The sequence below is a fragment of the Etheostoma cragini genome, chromosome 8, assembly GCF_013103735.1.
Source record: "Etheostoma cragini isolate CJK2018 chromosome 8, CSU_Ecrag_1.0, whole genome shotgun sequence".
Taxonomy (NCBI): Eukaryota; Metazoa; Chordata; class Actinopteri; order Perciformes; family Percidae; genus Etheostoma; species Etheostoma cragini.
In genome coordinates, this window is record NC_048414.1 from 8672488 (window position 1) to 8684580 (window position 12093).

Genomic DNA, 12093 nt, shown 5'->3' on the forward strand with positions numbered 1-12093 from the left:
CTCTCTCTCTCTCTCTCTCTCTCTCTCTCTCTCTCTCTCTCTCTGTAGATCCATCTTGTTTTCATATTTGTCTACTTGTCTCAGTTATTTTTTGGTAGTCTTGTGAGTACATTTTTGTTGCACATGAAAAAAAAAGACAAATAAGAACTAGTTTCAGGCCCAAGTATCTTATTTTATAGTTGAATAATGTCTTTAGTAATCAATTAACCAATCAAACTATTTGTATAGCACCTAACGATTAATTTAGTGCAATTCAAAGTGCTTTACAGATGACTGACAGTCTGATATTTACGTTACTAAATATGTTTTAATACTATCAGTAACAAGCCATAATGAGCAACATTTGAGTTGGCAGGTTGTCAAAAAAACTTTGGCTGGGGTATATCTAATTCCAGTAGAACTTTATCTTTTGAGCCAGTCATTTAACTTGATGAATTATTGTAGTGAAATATCTCAACATCTACTAGAAGTTGGGACATTTATTATCCCAAAATGATGAATCTCAATAACTTTGGGGATCCTCTGACTTTTCCTCCACCACCATCATCATCATTATCATTATCTCCATTGCTGATCCCATGAAGAGAATGAAAAATACTCTTTATCCTTAGTCAATGTGTGTGTGCCCCCACAAATTGAACACCTCAAGTTACCAGCTAATGAATGTAAGGCGCCACGCTAAACACAGACAAAATCCACAAATCAATCCCCAAACTGGGCTGGAATGGAATGTGTCCCATTGAGAGTGTTCACCTGGACAGAGTTTTCCAGCGTTATGCCTGCCAATCACACAGGGCACACACACACACACACACACACACACACATGCACACACGCACACATGCACACACACACACACACACACACTCTCAGACCCACGCGCAGCATGTTTACAATCTGAGACAAGAGGAGAGAGAGAAAAACCAAGGTAATAAGAACAGACAAGTGTGTGGCCATGTTTATGTGTTTGGAAAAAACCTGTGGCATTTCCTGATAATGCATGCCAAGTGTGTGTTTGGTGTTCTTTCTAACCCTCAGTTTGTCAAACACCAATCTTCCTTGCTCTCCCCATTTTCAAATATAGTTTAAGGGTTTCTTTGGCGTACTTTGTTGCCAGATTTAGTCGGAGTTTGTAAGGTGCCAAAAAATTGAACAATTGCAGGAAAATGTCTGAAGAGTATTTAGGTTATTTTTCAGTGATTAAGAACTTATTTGACACTATCTATATTTTCCTTTTTGCGGCAAACAAAACCCATTAAGAGTTCCATAATGGTTAGCAAAAACATTAGGCTTTATCTACAAATAGTTTTTGATCCAAGACTGGGGAGAAAGCGTGTGCATCATACAGGAAACCCCACTGTAAATCAGTCACGGAGCAGTTCTTGACAATACTGAAAGATTTCAATGTAGTGGTTTAGGTTTTTTACGGGATGTCAGAGCTACACTGCAGAACCTCAGTGACCCTGATGCCCTTGCCCGGCTGTCTTTTATGGTGATGGAAAAATAGTGACCTCTTTGTTGCTGCTTACAGGAAGCGTGCTCTTATTTCAGTATTAGAAAAAGAACAACGGGTGCCAATTAAAAATCTCGCAGCTAGTGTAAACCACACTACATTTACCAGATTGAGGGAAGTTTATTCTGACTTGGGTTGATTGCCCCGGGATGTCATAACCCAGAGGCTGCTGAGAGTGTTAGAACTAAATTTAGTCCGTAATCTGCAATACTGTTCCAAAAATAGCCTTCACTGGTAAAACTCATCTACGCAAATGGATGTTATATTACTATCAAATGAACTTTAGAGGGGTTTATAATGGCACGCTGATCCTTGGAGTTCCAGTCACGGGTCATGTTGTTGACGCAGCATCAACTTCATGTGTCACTTCCTGCAATTAGTGGAAAAAAAAATCAAAAAGCCAGTCTCCAACTTTAACTTCCAGCTTTGAGGGCTTTATAGTGGGTGAAATGTTCTGTCTTGGGGACCACAACACTCATGCTATTCTGCAGAAATGCGTGCGTTGGATCCGTGGGTAAACAGAAGCCGATGTGGAGAAAAAACAGGACATCATGTGTTTGAAAAGTGGGACTTAGTAATGAGATAAAGCAAGAAAATTCCTCTATTGTGTAAAATAAATGTTCTTTGGAACAGTTGCATCACCATCTTGATGGAAGTCGGAATAGAGTTTTCCAATCAGACACGTTTTAAACAGATGCCAAATTAAATGCAGTTATCTAAACCATTTATTTGGATAGAAAATTGAGGTTGAACCAAAGTCCATTAATACATTAATCATCATGTGCACATGTTTGCTATACTGTAAGTACTATACTGTATGATACATCAAACGTACACCAGAAAATAAGACAGAGAAGGTTATTATTTTGATGTTCAACTTTCTTTTCCCTCTAAACAAATGGTTTAAACACCATGGTAAAAATGTGGACTTGTTTTGTGTTTGGCCAGCGGTCTAAGACACATGTCGTAACTGTGATCCCACGGTTTGATTTTGGCCTGCGAGCTTTATTGCATTTCACCCCCTCTTGCTCTTTTACCATGACTGCCAACTGTCCAGTAAAGGAAAAATAAGAAGACAGAATAGAACAAAATTGACTGTTAAACCTTGATTAGCACAGTCACTTTGGTCCCTTAGGTCAGCATTGAAGTTTCTGAGTTGTCGCAATTAAAGTGATCCATGCCATAAGCTACAACAATAAAAAAACAAATCCAATCGTTCTCTAATTTTAGTTTTTTGACATTTGGACTATTCCAAATTCCAAATTGAAAAGAGATGTAGAACAAGCTTTTCCTGCGTCTGTAACTTCTTAAGCCAGGCATGTTAAAGGGTATGACCTCGTCCCCATTTACAAGAGTATCCTGTTACAACCTCCTCCTTCTAAATATTGCTATGTGGCACACATACGAAGACCTCCCAGTCTGCACATTTCAAAGAAAAACAAACACCTTTATACTATCCACTTCAACAAATACCATCAAGTTAAGCACTTGTATCTGCAACTGTATCTTTGGTGTTAGCATATGGTTTTCTACTGCTGCTCTGTACAGGAGATGGCTGAGTTGTCTTTGTCAATAATGTTGCCAGAAACTTCACTAAATAAGAAACATGGATAAGATTAGTCAGAGCTCACTGGGACAAACTTGTGTCTGTCTGTCTGTGTGTGTGTGTGTGTGTGTGTGTGTGTGTGTGTGCGTGCGTGCGTGCGTGCGTGCGTGCGTGCGTGCGTGCGTGCGTGCGTGTGTGTTTGTGTACTCCCGGCTGAAAGAGGAAGAACTCAGCAAACAGGAAATGACACCAATGGATTACTAAAAAAGAGCAATTACAGGGTAGATATTCCCCGGGGGGGTGCATTTTTACTGTAAATGAATGTGTGAATGTAGTATTTGCATGTTCCTTTTCTTGCCAAATGTGTCTTTATTAGGGCTGTAACAATACACCAAAACCAGGAATCACTCAGGTGCTGCTGCTATGTTTTTCACTAGCCTCCTAGACCACCCACATATCATCTAGCTTATGTTTAATACACCATAGAGTGTTAGATTGATAGCAATGTAAACATCAGATTCTCCCGACATGCCATAACTGGTAAAAGTTAAACATTTTAGAACAATTTTTGGTATCATTTCAATGTTATGTTATAATGATGACAAATAGAATACCATCATCTTTTGGTGTCTCTTTGCCAAACTTTTCAACACATTTTCGTAGTTATGACTGCCACAAGCAACTGTCTTTAAGACAGTGCTTCCCCTCAAATCTCATGGTCCACAGCTGCCCCAGAGGACCAAAGCACTTAATGCGATGAAGATAATGCTCAATTTAATAATGCGTTTTTGGTCATAATTGTAAGTTAGCAAAGACTTCCTGAAGCAGCTGCCTGTGAACTGCAATCTTACAGGCCATGTACTGAATGGTATAACCTGAGAAAGCATGGCACATAGTAAGCTCAACTATGTCTTTTAAGTCCATCAGCACCTCCCAGAATGTGTCCCCTTCAGGTAGTCTGGAGCCAATGGGAACAGGTAGCAGTCTAAGCAGAACTTGGTTCCCATTCCTGCCAATTGTTCCTTGACCTCCAAAACTTGATGAATCGGATGAGGGCGGTTGACAATATTAGAATGTTGAAAGGGAAAAGACAGTATGGCCCTTTTAGCCCTTCCAAATTAAAATATTTCCTTGCAATGAAACCTTTCAAAGAATGTACAACTCGACAGGAACCACACCTTCAAACAGGTCATGCAGGATGTCAGGTGGAAATCCTGTGATAGGATGGAAATAAGAGAGATGGTCAGAGAGAACACAACTTTGCTTTATACCGTAATCATCTTCATTATTGTTCTGCAGTTCCCTAACAAGGTCATCATGCAGATTTTTGGTTCTCATCTCAAGAGTAAAAGTTATTGCATTCAATGTTTAATTTCTCTTTAGGTAGGGGGGACAAAATCTGTAGAAATATGTTGCCTTGAAACTTTCACTGAGACCAACTAGCCTGTGGGCAGCAAGGTTATCAGCTGCATCAGAATAGACTGTGCCTTTGAGACAGTGACCAAATGTCAGAATGGAGACACCCATTTCTTCAAGAGTTGTTTGGTCACTCAAGAGATGAGCAAAAACCTTTTCATGTCCAAAGTGCCGTACATCGTTTGAATTGTACAAAAAGGCAGGTTGAGAAGAGTGGAGGGCTGACCGATACTTTACTGGCAGCTTGGCTAGTTTCCAATAAACTGCACATACTTTGTGCATTTTTTGATGTTCCTAGATAGTTTGCATTTCCAAAATAATCAACATAAAGAATTGATCATTTGTGACCCTCATCCCACCCAGCGGAAACAGGAGTCATGGACGAGTTTGAGGGTAACCGGATACCAGGACTCTTTGAGTGATTGCAACTCTCTCCTGTAAACTTGGGTTGAGATGAGTATTTTAACAGATTATGAAAGGATTGATCCGACAAAGTAGGTCATCGAAACATAGCATTAGCGCCATCTCTTCAGGAGAAGAGTGTAAGTAGTGTTGCCACCACCACCACGCACGAGTATAAAGTTAAGACCTTTTTACAGTTGCTGCGGCCCAGCTGGCGCACCCCAATGTGATGTCATAATTACTTGGATCTCGTTGGCGCGCCAGGATTTTGAGTGCACAGTTTGTTTAGCAGCCAGGTTTACAGTACTTGACAAACAAGTTTGAAAGCACATTTTTAGTAAGTTAAGAGTTAACGTTAACAATGTTTTTCTGAATGCTAATGTGTGCACAGCCCAGTAAGGTAGTGTTGCATTAGCTTTAATGTTAACTTAAAGTTAAAATTCAAACAGCAGGACAAACAGAATGCAAACCATCAATGTGAATAAAATAACTGAACAACATATTGCTTGGAAGACAAAAGCGTTGCTCTATCTCATCACCCATGGCAAATAAATTATGTCAGCAGCAAGAAACACAGAAAGCACTCTGGGGCAGGCAGTGCAGGGGGTTCTTGCGTGCTTCTCCGTCAAGTGCCGAGTGGAAAGGGATACAAATCGGTCATGTCCACTCTATTTAGCACGGCATTATCAAAGAGATGTTGAGATGTACTGTTCACTGAGCAGAGTGCATCAAACTTGCCCATATAGGGAGTTTAGGTCTGCAACTAACTGGTAAAACCAATAAATCTGCCAATTTTATTATCAACTTATTTTCTGGTCTAAAGACATCAGGAAGTTTCTAAGACTCCTAAGTGATAGTCATACCAACACTCCAAAACCAAAACACTATGGAATTTACTAACTGGGTAAGCAACAGAAACACATTCTCACATGTCTAGAACATAACATAGAAACTAAAAACCTAAAATGATAATCAGTTTTACTTGCAAATGTACTTAACACACTCTTATGAAAATAGTTTGTATATGACTAACATCAAATAGTTACGCTTAGGGGGATCATAAGGAATTATTGGGATGATGATATGTGATTTATAAAAGTAAATTTAAATAGAAAAATCCTAAGCCACACATGGCAGCAGTTCTTACATTTCTGTAATGATGATATGAAGTCAACTTAAAGAGAATAGCCTAAGTTAATAGAACACATTTTAAATCACATTACCATACTTAAAATGACCCACAAAGTGTAGTGCACTTAAACCAACTCAGTTATTAGTTCAACAATTATTTTTGAGTGAAGTTAAATGTGTGTATGAGTCACTCCAAATTCTGGGGAGGATAAAGTTATGTTAAGCCTCTGAAACCCAAGCCATTTCTGAGCGTTTTCTTTAGCTCCTGAGACTTATTACTCACCGTGAGCTCATTTTTCACTCTATCAAATTAATATGGTTAGTCTATTTGTCTAAACATTGTAGGCTACTTACAATCTTACATAGCTTAAAGTTGTGATAATGAATGACGCAAGGTAACAAGGTAATATTCATATTTTGTGCTTTTGTTTGTTCATGCAGCTCTACAGTGAATTCCACAGGATCACTTATCAAAATCTATCATTTTCCTTCTATGCTGCGATTGACAAATACACCCCTCAGCTACTGAAGCTCTATAAAATGAGGAAGACATTACGTTTTGGTGAGAAGAAGGAAGACATTTTGATGGCGTTTTAGCAATTGATGCTTTAAAAATAGTTTACCGGGTAAACTATTTTTGAAGCATCAATGTATTACTTTTATGGTAACTGTGTACAGAACAGCAGATCCTAACATGCATGCCTTGTCTTTTTGCATAAGTTATATATTTAGTCATGAATAATCAGCATTCAACTAAATTAATAGTTTGACTTCTGACAGTCATGTGTGTTTCTAGTGTGTCAATGCAACTTAAAAGGTTTAAGGCAATCGCTTTCCTCAAATGAATTGAGTTGCCACAATAGAGTGTAAAGTTTTCACCAGCTATAAGTTGGTGGAAGTGGAAATGAACTGAGTTAATAAAGTCTTAATACTTGTGTAAAGAAGATGGATTACTTAAATGACATAATTTAGGTTAACACAGTTGTAGTAAGTTTGGGGAAATGCAACATTTGAGTGAAAAGAATGTATAGGTTGAAGTTAAATAACTGAATAAATGTTGGTCATCTCCAAGTGGAGCCGAAGCAACTGGCCGTACGGATAATAAAAAGAAGCATCTCAGCTCATAACAATACAACACTTTTATTGTGAATATATTATATTTGCACAATAATCAACACCATATTAGAAACATTTTTCTTTTCTTTCATTTTCTCTTTTATACAGTAAATATTATTAGTGTACAAATGTATACAAAATGTATTCAGGCTAGTCAAGTTCCACAAAAGAGTAATTCATGTACAGTATTAAAGCACAATCAGATATCAGAGGGGCACACACATGCCTGCACATAGACCAGGGACCCCCTTGGTAAAACACAAGTCAACACGCAACTTTGATAGACAGGCATAACCTCAACAAGGTCACCATGAAGGCGAGATGGAGAGAACTTAACTTAAAATAGCTAAAAAGAGGAAAAATTAAAAACTTATGATTACTGATTTTTATGACTTATGGTAATGTAAGGCAATGCAAAATTACCACTGCTAGTAGTATATTCTCAAAGTTCTCTCCAACAGGCCCTAATGCTGACCAAAGGTATAGACAGCGTTCAAACACAGAACAAGCTCATCCCATGACATTGCAGCATTTCGACACTGAGCCCTCAGTGCCTGCTTCACAGCACTAAAACAAAGAGGAAACAAGCAAAAAGAGAACAGCAAGAAGATAACACAAAGAAACAGTCATTTTGATATGCTGATCTCATTCACAAGTCATCTTGGCTCCTGAGTCTGATGATCCACAAAGGGAACAGATACAGGACTAAAAGAGAAAGGTGTTGGAACACAAAGCTCAGGTCTGGTTTAGGTTTGTTTTGAACTTGAGGAACATGATATTCCTCTAATACAATCAAAATTCACTGGTTATTTCTACTGATTTCCGGACCAAATAAATTAGAATAACGGCAGCAGTTTTGGCCCAATTCAAAACATATTACTACTACCCGCTCTGCTATACTGCAGCAAGCATTAGCATACACGCGTACAGTACATGATAAGAATACAACTCTGATTCATTGGTCATTCAGATTACAGACAGTTTGAGCTACTATGTAGGCACTGGGAATTTGATGCATGGAATTGAAGAGAACCAAAGTTGTTAGACCAAGTACAAACATATTTGAAATTGTAATATCCTAATAGATTTTGATTCACATGATCTCACTTTTTTCTCAGCGAGATATCTAAGCTATCCGTCTAGCTATCTGGATAATGTTGTAACTTTAATACTGGAGTACACCCACATCTGAGAAATCCCTTAAAATAAACTAGCCTGAAGATTCTCCGTAGTAGGTTTATATCTGTGGTCCTTGGTACGGTTATATCTGTGGTCCTTGGTACTTTGTGAGCTTTGGTGTCAGAGTAATAGTGTTGTCTTTAGCTCTGTACTGAGCACATGCTGCTACAATACAACACCTAACTTGTCATGTAATGCTAGTTAATTTTGAGTACAAAAGATTTAAATAGACAGGTACAGTACATTTAAAAAACATTTAAATTAAATGGATATTTAGTTGGCATAGTGGGACTCTTCAACCTCCGCTTAATAAATCAGAGAAACAAAAGAGGCAGAATTAAAGGGTTTGGTTAGCTCTTACTCTTGCACCATAAGAGAGTATAAAGGAGGAAATCATAGAACTCAGTGCAGTGTAGCACAGTAAAATTGTCTCTATTTTTGAAGATGATAAGTAGGAAATTAACAAGCAACCTTTGGCATTGGAAAATGGAAATACTCATACTTTTTCGTCAGAAAACAAAATTGTTGAAAATACTTTGCATACATCCTGGATGGCATAACTGGAATGTATTGTGGCCTCATGTTTGATGAAATGATGATCGGTGTGTAATGGTGTGTATGTGTGTGTGTCTGCGTGTCTATGTTTAGGGTCATGAGTGTTGGAAAGATGTTACGAGCCACAGCAGCAGTAGTTGGAGCCCAACCATTGGCCAAAGACACAGGCTTAGGCAGGTCCCACCTCCACAGTCAGAATCATCCTCCTGTTGGACAAATCAGTTGTCAATCAATCGGATAAACTATATCCAGTAGCTCTACTACGACTACCACCATTATCGCTACTTGTGCTACTAACAATAATGTTCTTGATTGTATTGTATCTTATCCTGTGGTATTCTATCATATTATATGTTGTTGTGTTATAACATTTACCTAAGCCTACCTGTCATTTTTAAGGCACAATTCTAAATTTTTTGGAGACATGCCTATTCACTTTCTTGAGAGTTAGATGATAAGATTGATATTAATCTAACTTTATAAAATTTATTTAAATTTGAAAGCTCTGCTGCAGTTATAGAAGTATTCAGGACCTCATTCTGCTTTCCGTGTATGTGTGTGTAGGGGCATGTCCCTGCCTGTGACGGTGTGTGGCTTTTTTCATATTTGATGGGAGTATTCAGGATATCCGTGCATGCCAAAAGCCTAGGGGAAAGAGGAGGGAGCCTTCTATATTCAAAGGGCAGGAAAGCCACGTGGAGCTTCCTCTGTTTACTCCAGTTACAAATGGACTGGACTCAGACTGTCTTCCTATGAGGACTTGAGCAAAAAGTAAAGGGACAGATGGAAAGAAGAAAAGGGACGCGGCCTACTTTTACTCTGTTCATCTACTTCCTCAGCCATTCCTCCTCTTGCATTTGCTTCCAAGCACAGCCTCTCACAATATAAACTTGCATGCACATGAACAAATGGTACGCATGGCTACGCATTTAGAACACAAAGAAAAGCTGGGTTCTCAAAGATATGGTAAATAATTTTTCAAAATATTTAGACGTCTTGTTCAAAAATTGGGTGGTGATGCACTCACACAGACGTTATCCACCTTCCTCCTTTGTTTTAATGATTTACCTCAAATGCTACAATGCATTAACTTCCATCCAATCTCAGCAAGGGATTCTACTGACATGTAAGCACATCTGAAACTGTATCAGGTCTTAATGCATTGCATTACAATCCCTAAAACCTGAAAACTTCTCAGTTTGAGGAAAATACATCAAAATGTACTTACATATTTGGTTGAGAAAGCATTTTAATTTTACTTTGTACTGTTTATTGATCCTACAATGTACACTCTGTTTTTGTTAGTAATCACTACAATGCTAAATAAAATGATTATGGTTGCAGGTATATTTATACATAGTTTTGTGTTGCTAGTATTGATTGGTGGTGGTGTGATGCTATATCAAATTGATTTAACACTTTTAATGTAAGTGCCAAGATTCAATCTGCTCTCCATCTGTTTGGATAAAAAACAAGATGCCAAAGTAAAATGTAGCATTCCGTTAGGGATATAAGCATGCAACAAAGTAATTAATAACAACTGCTTGTTATTACAGTGGGTGGTTTATTTAATTATAGTGGGTCATTTCTATCTCAAATTATTTTAACGTGTATGAAATAAATGCTACATAAAATATATAAACATAGAAATAATGTGTAAATGTACAAAAATCAATGTGTTTAAAAGAGTAATTCAGGTGAATCAACCTGAATAAACAAACATAACATAATTGTTTAGGTTGGTAAGAGTCTGTTGATGTTGGTGCTTGAATGTTCATAAAATGAGTTCATGATGACCCAGCAAATTTAAAAGAAATATTAAGAAATATTAAAAATGTACATTCCAGTAAACAAACCATTGTAGTCGCTGTTGTACACTTGCCAAGTACATTTCAAGTGGCTGAAATAAAATCCTTGTGTTAATAAGTCTGCATGGACCTGTGTGAGGACACTGACCCTGACCTCAGCGCCAGAAATAATAAGAGAGGTGTGGGGCTCAATGTAGAACCTCTGCTGGTTGGACACAAGGGCTCATCCTACCAGACAAAAGCAGCAGCCATTGGGATGCAGAATAATGAAAAAAAAAAGACAGTTGATGAGTGAAAAGAGCATATAAAGCAAAATAAATAAAAACAATTGAGTGACAATTGCATGCAAAATTCGTGAAAGAAAAAATAGTGAATAAAAAACAAACAAAGTGAATGAATGAATAAATAAAGTAGTTAAAGATCAAGCAGTGCTTTGAATCTCTGCAGAATGCTAATGAAAACCAGACAGAATTGACAGAGGCCAGCTGTGAAGCCTCACTAATAGAGCTGTTTCCTGCAATGTTCTCTGCATGGAGGCATGTGTGGTTGTCTCTTACGTTTTCATTGTTGTCGAAACACACGTCCGGCCCTTTGCGGTATCTGGGATTCTGAGCCAGTTTGCATGGATCCGGACCTTCAGCTGCACAGACACTCTCAGGAAAAAGCAATTTACCATCAGCAATGCACATTTAATACTTTAAACAGCAACTATTAAATGATGTGCTGGCTTAATTTGCCTGCCAAAAAGCCTAATGTAGTTCTAATTTATCAGCCTTGCCTGGAGATGCCCTGATTTCTTATCTTCCATTGACATCTAAGAGACCAAAATAAAGAAAGAAAGGCAGTCCTAGAAATACTTATCAATGATACCTGTGGTCAAGCAATTGCAGCATTGCAATGCTGTATTCTTAAGAAGACATTTAAATTCATCTTCATCATGGCCCAATTATACCAGCCACTTTTATTTTGAAGGAGCCGATTTTTCAGTAATTCAAATTTGCAAAAAGTGCACTAGCATATTTTGAATTGCTTCAATACGTCATTTAAAAAAAATTGTTAATACATATTTTATTAATATGAGCAAATACCGTGTGAAACCGTGGTAAAATTTTGTCTGGTCAGTTTAGTCCTATTCTACAGCAATTGAAGGCCTACAAAACAAAAAAATATTGCAGCCCAAAATGTCTGATGTTGCGGGAGCTTTTGTAAAAAAATGTCTATGTTTGTTGTAATGAAGTTTTGAGAGACAGTGAAAGTTGCAAAAAAAGTTGTTTTGTATAGTTCTTCAAAAATGAAAATGAAACTTGTTTTGGGGAGAATAAAACTACTCTAGGCTGAGTGTTCTTAGTAACCTCAAAAAAGCTCAGGATGCTGCAAATGTTGGTATAATATGAAAATGGCTGGTGGATGTAAGACACAAAATAATA

The 12093-nt window shown here is 37.7% G+C and overlaps 1 protein-coding gene across 10 annotated transcripts in view; it reads right to left on the reverse strand.

Annotated features, from left to right (window-relative positions):
• Window positions 1-7124: 7124 nt before the first annotated feature.
• The window catches only part of LOC117948720 (voltage-dependent calcium channel subunit alpha-2/delta-1), a 60448-nt gene continuing 55479 nt past the window's right edge, over window positions 7125-12093 (reverse strand). For 6 of the 10 annotated variants that reach the window (XM_034878502.1, XM_034878499.1, XM_034878497.1 and 3 more), the window contains 3 exons: window positions 11224-11306; window positions 10815-10894; window positions 7125-9064 (listed from right to left, as the gene is read on the reverse strand). In XM_034878502.1, coding sequence (XP_034734393.1) covers window positions 9028-9064; window positions 10815-10894; window positions 11224-11306 — 200 coding nt within the window. In that variant the 3' untranslated portion in view covers window positions 7125-9027. The remainder of the gene's footprint in view (window positions 9065-10814; window positions 10895-11223; window positions 11307-12093) is intronic. The other 4 variants (XM_034878504.1, XM_034878503.1, XM_034878498.1 and 1 more) reach the window with 1 other exon arrangement.